This window comes from Solanum lycopersicum, chromosome 7, assembly GCF_036512215.1.
Source record: "Solanum lycopersicum chromosome 7, SLM_r2.1".
NCBI classification, from domain to species: domain Eukaryota; kingdom Viridiplantae; phylum Streptophyta; class Magnoliopsida; order Solanales; family Solanaceae; genus Solanum; species Solanum lycopersicum.
In genome coordinates this window covers 53,767,446-53,775,636 of record NC_090806.1, presented here as the reverse complement: position 1 = coordinate 53,775,636, position 8,191 = coordinate 53,767,446, and the positions used below count along the sequence as shown (strand labels likewise).

Genomic DNA, 8,191 nt, shown 5'->3' with positions numbered 1-8,191 from the left:
TTATCTTAATGATGCTTTGCCTATTGACTTGTATATGCTCTTATATGTGCATAAAAGGATTTCAAAGTGACTTTGCATAGTTTTGAACAAAATCTCCTTTTTAAGCATGATTTCACTGGTTTTACTTGCACTTCTTTCCATACTTAGTACATGTAGTTTGTACTAACCCATATTCTTCACTTTCCCCCAAAAAATGTAGGTTTGGGCCATTGAAGTGTAGGAGGCCACTTTGAAGGAAGACTTGGACATATTTCCCAAGTTATTGGTAGGTCCCCAAGTTCGAGGATGTTTCCGTTCTTCTATTCTATCTATGATGTTGCTTATGCCTAAAGACACTTGTTTATTATTGTTGTAAGCCTATATGTGGCATATTGTATTGAAGTAAGGGTTATACCCAATATTGTAATTCTCTATTCTATGGTTTAATGTGAGGCAAAGTATTAGACTTTTTATTATGAAATGGTTAAATTACCTAAACCGGAAGTCTATGTAAACTTCATAATAGAGGATTCCTTGTAAACTCCATACATGATATAACAGAAGTCTAAGTATATTTCACTATGTAAAAGTTTTTAATTTTCTGCATTTTTGACCTATGATATGTTATGACGAATACTAAGGGCTAGTCCAAGTCCTCTCCGAGGACGAAGACGCCGGTTACGTCTAAAGGGTGCTCCCTGGTCGTGACAAGTACGATGCAGGCCAACTGGTATCAGTACATTGAATATAGGACTGTGTGAGTTGGAAGTCTAAAACAACACTTAAGATGGAAAAGGAGTAAGAAGGAACACTTAATTTGGCTCTGTTCAACTCTTTAATAACTACTCCTTTCAATATAATGCAATTAAAAGTAATATGCAATATAAATAAAACTAAGTGAAAACATGCTGAAAACTTGAATGTACACAAGGATACAAATAATCTGTGAGATGTATGTAATATACAAATATATGATGTATATGAAAAATACAATAACTTCTGTAACTTCTGTGGGAGCTTCTCTAACCGGCAACCATCACTTATGAGCTATAGTGATGATACAACGTTAATCGACCCACGCTACCTGACCATCCTTAACTTTCCAGTGTATAGGACCTAAACTGCCTAATTGATCCACTAGTATACTATGAAAAGGGTTCATCTAAAAAGTATGATCCTCTTCTAACCATGATAGCTACACGATTTTCATGGAGACTTGAATTAGTATGAATTCTCATCCCTACATCGGTGATCAATACTACCCCCAAAAATATATTGGCTCTTATATTTTTAAAGCATACTGATTCTATACTTTGAGATTTGTGCTCAAAACTTAGCTTGAAAAGCTCCCTTGGAAATAATATTTTTCCTGCTTGCTTCATTTTATAAAGTTATTACTTTTGTCTGAAAACTAGCCCGAAGACTCTTTACTTCTTAAAATGTGAAAACATTTGTAACTCTTAGGGATTACTTAGTCCCCTTATAACTTTTGAGAATGAATTCAACTCTTTACTCTTGATTAACTTGTAACTTGAGCCTCAAAATAAAGTTAAAAATATTTTTTAAAGACTCTCAAAAACACTAGGAACTCACTTTGAGTTGCTTCTTAACTTTAAAACATGACTCTTAACTCCTTTGACTTTGATCTTAACTTTCCTTGAATTGTATTATGGATTCAAGGGTCTTGGTCTCATGTTTATGGATTATTTCATGTTTTTTACATGTACCTTAGAGTATTGGAATCAACTAAGAACGTGCTTATATCACTTAGAATCTAGTACGAAAAGATAAGGAAAGAATAGGGTCTCCGGGTTACCTTGGCTCTCTGAGAGGTACGGAGAGCCAGAGCCTGATGGAAAGACTATTCAGAGGCGCTCTGGATGGCGCAGCGTGCCAGGTCTTGTGAGACAGAGCCTTCCCTGAGGGGCATTGGCAGGCGCGATGCCCTATGGTATGTCAAACGGGAATTCCAACTTTTCTTTCCCTTTTTCATCTCTAAAACTTCTAAACTTCGATGGATCTCACCCCAATATTTAGGATTACAAATAACCCCAATACCCAATAGATTCGACTCCAAAAACAACCTGGAAACACGAATCAAATCAACTAAAGGCATTTTACAGCTCAACCAACAAGAATTCAACAATTGTTCATCAACAACTTCAATATTCATCATTCAAACTATTTAAAACTCATTGAATTAATCATCTTGGTGTGTAGGTCAACTAATTCAACACAGTAAAATCTCACATATATTGATAGGAATCACCCACGATGAAATTCCACTCACGAAACCTTAGCGTTCTTGATGGATTCTTGGCCTTTTGTCCTTTCTTCGTCATTTAATCTCTTTTCTCCCAAGCCCTAAGCATTTTTTTCCAATTTTCTAAAACTAACTCAAGGGTTAGTTTTACCCCTAATAAAACCTTAAAATGAATGATAAAATAGTAGCGTGAAAAGACTATTTTACCCTTACTAGTCTGGATTGGAACTTTTCCCAATCGAACTGTCCAACTTCCGAAAGGCATATATCCCTCATATTATATCAAAATCGATAAAACTTAACGCATTAACATTATCTTCCAATGGAATTTCCAACCATATCAAGAACTAACTCTAAATCTTCCTGTGCTAGGAGTTATGACAATTTGATAATGCCCAAAATTCACTTTTTAAACTTGGGAAATTTCAAGATTTTTCCTTTTCTTTGAAAAAATGATTATTTTCTGTTTCTTAGACTATTCCTAGATATTTCGAGTTACGATATGTTACAATATCTCCCCCTAAGGAAAATTCATCCTCGAATGAGAACTCATTCACTAAGCTAAGGATAGTAATATTATTTCAACCCTTAACAAACAAAAACAAGTAATAACATGCCTACACATAGTCTTATAAAGTTCTAATAAGAGAATTTGGTACCTTGATTTGAATTCTTATCGGATTGAAATATATGTGGATATCTTTTCTTAATATCCTCCTCAGCTTCCCAAGCCCCTTATTCAATGAATTTGTTTATCTAGAAGACCTTGACTGATGAAACTTCCTTAGTTTTCAACTTGCAAACTTGACAATCTTAAATCTGAACTGGAATATCTTCATAGGATAAGCTATCCTTATTTCTAACATTCTCAGTTGGTACAATCAATAAAGGATCACCCAAGCACTTCTTCAACATAGAAATATGGAATACCGGATTAACCACTGATAACTTTTGGGGTAGCTCAAACTCATAGGATACAGTGACAACTGTATTGGAGATTCTATAAGGACCAATATACCATGGACTAAGTTTCCCCTTCTTACAAAATCTCATAACACCCTTCATGGGTGAATATTCAGATACACTCAATCACCCATTCAAACTTTAATGGGCTTCTTCTAATATATGTGTAGGACTTTTGGCGGCTCTGTACCATTTTCAATATCTCTTGATCACTTTCATCTTCTCCATAGCTTGCTGAACTAGATCTGGTTCTATTTACCCTGCTTCACCAAATTCAAACCACCAAATAGGAGTATACATCTTCTCCCATAAAGAGCATCATATTAAGCAATTTGGATGCTTGAAAGGTAACTGTTATTGTAAGTGAACTCTAAGAGAGAAAGGTGATCATCCCAATTCCCTTTGAAATCAATCACAGAATCTCTCAACATGTCTTCTGAAGTCTGGATAGTACACTCTCCATCAATCTGAGGATGAAAAACAATGCTTAAGTTCACCTTTGAACCTAAACCTTCTAAGAAAGATTTCCAGAATTGTGCATATGAAATAACGGAAACTAAAAATCCATGAAGTATTACCACTTATAAAATGTACAATTTAGCATAATCCTCGGCCGAATAGGTAGTCTTTACCAGCTAAAAGGGCTGATTTTGTCATTCTATTGACAATTACCAAAATAGAATCATGAGGTCTGCGAGATATTGTCAAGACTGTGATGAAGTCCATATTAATCATCTCCCACATCTATTTTGAAAGTTTTATAGTCTGAGACAAACCTACAGGACTTTGTTGTTTTATTTTCACTTGCTGGCAATTCGGGAACCTTGCAACAAACTCAACAATGCCCTTCCTCATACCTTCCCACCAATAAACCTCCCTCAAATTGCGTACATCTTTGTGGAACATGGATGAATGGAATATCTGTAGATATGAGCTTCTTACATGATCCTCTCTTGGATTCCATCTACCCTAGGTACACACAACCACCTTGATATTTCAGTACACCATCTCCCCCTTGTTCAAAAGCTAATACTCTCTGCTTATGAGCATTTTCCTTCAAGTTAAGCAAAATAGGATCACGATCTTGCTTCTGTTTTACCTCTGACACTAATGATGACTCAGACCCATTGGTCACCACTACTCCTCCTTCTGTGAAATCCAGAAGTATGACTCTCAGGAATGCAAGTATGTGCACATCTTTAGCTAACTCCCTTTTTTCTTCTTCAACATGGGCGATACTCCTATGGGTAACTTGCTTAGAGCATCAAAAACCACATTACTCTTACTTGGGTGGTAAAGAATACTCATGTCATAATCTTTGAGTAATTCTAACCATCTCCTTTGTCTGAGATTTAGTTCTTTTTGAGTGAACATATACTGAAGGCTCTTGTGATCAGTGAATATTTCAACATGAACACTATATAAGTAGTGACACCATATCTTCAAAGAAAAAGCTACTGTAGACAATTCTAAGTCATGAGTTGGACAATTCTGCTTATGAACCTTCAAGTGTCTGGAGGCATAAGATATAACCTTGTAATTCTGCATCAAAACACATCCCAAAACCAACTCTTGATGCATCACAGTACACCATAAAACCTTGAGTACCCTCTAGTAAGGTCAAAATTGGTGCGGTAGTCAATCTCTTTTTCAACTCCTAAAGCTTTTCTCACAAGCTTCAGAGCATTGAAACTTGACTATCTTCTGAATTAGCTTGGTCAAAGGAAACGATATAGATGAAAACCCTTCAAACAAATCTCCTATATGAGCCAGCCAAACCCAAGAAACTCCTTATATTTGTTGAAGATGTGGGTCTACGACAACTTTGAACTACTTCATTATTTTTGGTATCAACTCTAATTCGATCACCAGAAACAATGTGGACCAAGAATGCCATAGACTTAAGCTAAAACTCACACTTGGAGAACTTGACATATAACTCTTTATCTTTCTAAGTCTACAGGACTACTGTAAGATGACTAGCATGATCTTCTTCATTCCTTGAGTTCATCAGTATGTATTCAATTAAGACAATGACAAACATATCTAAATAAGGTTTAAAAACTCTTTTCATAAGATCCATGAATGTTATAGGAAAATTGGTCAAACCAAAGGGCATAACCAAGAAACTCATAATGCCCACATCTGGTTCTGAAAACTATCTTTGGAATATCACATTCCCTAACTTTCAACTGATGGAAGCCTGATCTAAGATCGATTTTTGAGAAATAGGAAGCACCCTGAAGCTGGTCAAAAAGATCAATAATCCTTGGGAGAGGGTATTTTTTATTAATGGTCACTTTATTAAATAGACGGTAGTCGATACACATCCTAATAAAACCATATTTTTTTCTCACAAACAATACTGGAACACCCCAAGGTAATACACTTGGTTGAATAAAGCCTTTGTCTAACAAATCTTTTGGTTGTTCTTTCAGCTCTTTAAGATTTACTGGTTCCGTTCTATATGGAAGAATAGAGATAGGACGAGCATCCGGAATGATGTCTATGCCGAAGTCTATTTTTCTCTCAAGAGAGACTTCGGGTAAATCATCAGGAAAAAATTCTGGAAATTCTTTTACCATAGGAACTAACTGAAGGGAAGGTACCTCAACACTTGAGTCATTAACTTGGAGTAAGTCATATATACAACCCTTTGAAACAAACTTCCTTGCCTTAAGGTATAAAATGAAAAGACTCTTATGCACTACTGAACTACTACTCCTCCCTATGGCTGACTCATTTGGAATATGAAACTTGACAACTCGAGTTCTACAATCTATTGATGCATAACATGCATGAAGCCAGTCCATACCTAGAATGACATCAAAATCTACCATGTCTAACTCTACTAAATGAGCCATGGTACTATTGTGAATGATGGAAACAAGACAATAACTATAGAATCTATCTGCTAGAATGGTCACCAACAAGTGTGGAAACACTGAATGATTCACTAAGTTGATCAAGAATAATTTCAAAGTTCATGGTAACATAGGGGGCTGCAAAAGATAAACTCGCTTCTAGGTCTAACAATGCATAAACAATTAAGTTAAAGACTTGAATCATACTAGTGACAACGTCTAGCGAATTCTCATGTTCTTCGCGATTGTTTAGAGCATACAAACGGTTTATTCATCCTCTAGCACAAGAAGTAGCTTCCTTAGGTGCATCCTTATATAGTGGAGCAACTGATGAAGACTGAGCTCTGTTGCACCCATTACCATGACCTTGCTTGCTCTTTGGACACTCTCTCATGAAATTCCCGATCAAGCCGCACTTGAAAAAAATCGCGGAGCCTTAAAAACAAATACCAGGGTGAAATCTACCGCACTTAACGCATGCAGGAGGCTTACTACCTCTGTGCACTACACTACCCTGTGAGTAGGAAGGTTTAACTCTATAATTCTGCCCATAGTACTCACCCTTGTTCTTAGGTGAAGGTGTACTAGCAGATGATAAAACAGGACCATTTTGTTTCCGTAGGAAGGATGACAGGTTGGCATCATTCTTCTGCTACCCGGAATTATCCCCTATCTTATCTCTCATGATCTTAAAGTCCTCTCTATGCCTAAGATTCTCTTTCTATACCTGATGCACATAGACCATTGACCTTGAAATGTCTATGTCCCCAACCAGCATGGAAGCTCTACATTATTTGCTTGATGTCAGACCCAAGACAACAACAAACAAGCTCATTCAGCTTCTCATATATTTAACCATCTCAGGACTATACAATTAGGTGAACCTCAACTCATCTTGATGAATACTCAAGAAGTCCTGTTTCAATGTAAGGAACTCTTGTACCTTTGCTTCCTTCAGTTTTTGGGGAAAGAGACGCCCCAAGAAAGGTTCTTCAAATCAAACCTAACTCGGATGTGGTACATCCTCATATTTGTCCTTCCACTGATCGAACCAAGTCTATCCACATTTTTGAGTTGATATGCGACTAGTTCAACTTTCTCAGGTTGAATCACATACATCACATTGAATACCTTCTTCAACTTTTCCATAAATTTTAATGAATCCACAATAGTTCTCAAACCAATAAAGCTTGGGGGATTCATCCTCAACAATTCTTGAATCCTCAAAATGTCAGCCCCTTCTTGTCAAGCTTCGTTTTTGTTGCCCGACTTGGTTGGTCACAACTTGACTCAGCATCCGGATAGTCTCATGGAACTCAACATTGGTAAACTCAATTTGAGGTTGCACTCGAGGAGCATTTGGTAACTCTTATCCCTGAGGTTCAAAATTCCTCCTAGTAATATGATACATGCGCAAGCACCAAATACTGAGAGACTTTTAGATATAAACTCTAACACACGAAAAAGAATATGAAATAAGTAAGGGATTCCTAAATGTTGTAGCCTCCTAATCATAGATGTGTAGTGCTTTACACTGGTGACTAAGACTCTACAAACACAGCTTCATAGACTCCCTAGGACTCTTTAACCTTGTGCGCTAATATAAAGTTTTTCATGCATCGAGCCTACACCTTGTACGTGGCCGCATCCGATGATCATTTATGGCCTTCAGCAAACCCTTGGCCTAGTTTACTCAACTCAGTGGAAGACTTAACTTAACTTATATAAATTGTAAATAAATTTTTCAATGGAAATACTTAAAGTTTAATAGTTTGGAAAAATTGGCAGCTAAATCTCATTCGTTTTACAAGTGCAATGAAAAGACCAGAACTAACACTACAAGTCTATGAAGCCTCTAAAATTAATAAGATGAATGTTGGGACTAACCCCACAATATTCAATAATTGAAAATGACTGAAAAAAATAAAGAGTCCTCCGAATGCAAGGAGGCTTAGCACTGACTCTAAGCTGCTCACTAGATTAACTACAAACCAAATGTTGATCCTAGTTACCCCTGAGTCTACATCATTATACAGTGCTTGAAAAGTGGCATCAATATATTGAATGTACGAGTACGTGAGTTGAAATTCTAAAACAACACTTAAGTTGGAAAAGGAGTAAG

The 8,191-nt window shown here is 36.5% G+C and overlaps 1 protein-coding gene across 1 annotated transcript; it reads right to left on the bottom strand.

The window, feature by feature from the left end:
- Positions 1–3,055: 3,055 nt before the first annotated feature.
- LOC138337502 (uncharacterized) lies at positions 3,056–6,045 on the bottom strand. The gene is made up of 6 exons (XM_069287416.1): positions 5,315–6,045; positions 4,209–4,446; positions 3,982–4,126; positions 3,575–3,761; positions 3,396–3,465; positions 3,056–3,301 (listed from the first exon to the last, which is right to left on the bottom strand). The coding sequence occupies exons 1-6, from the start codon at positions 6,043–6,045 to the stop codon at positions 3,056–3,058; spliced, it is 1,617 nt and encodes a 538-aa protein (XP_069143517.1).
- Between the last annotated feature and the right edge of the window lie 2,146 nt (positions 6,046–8,191).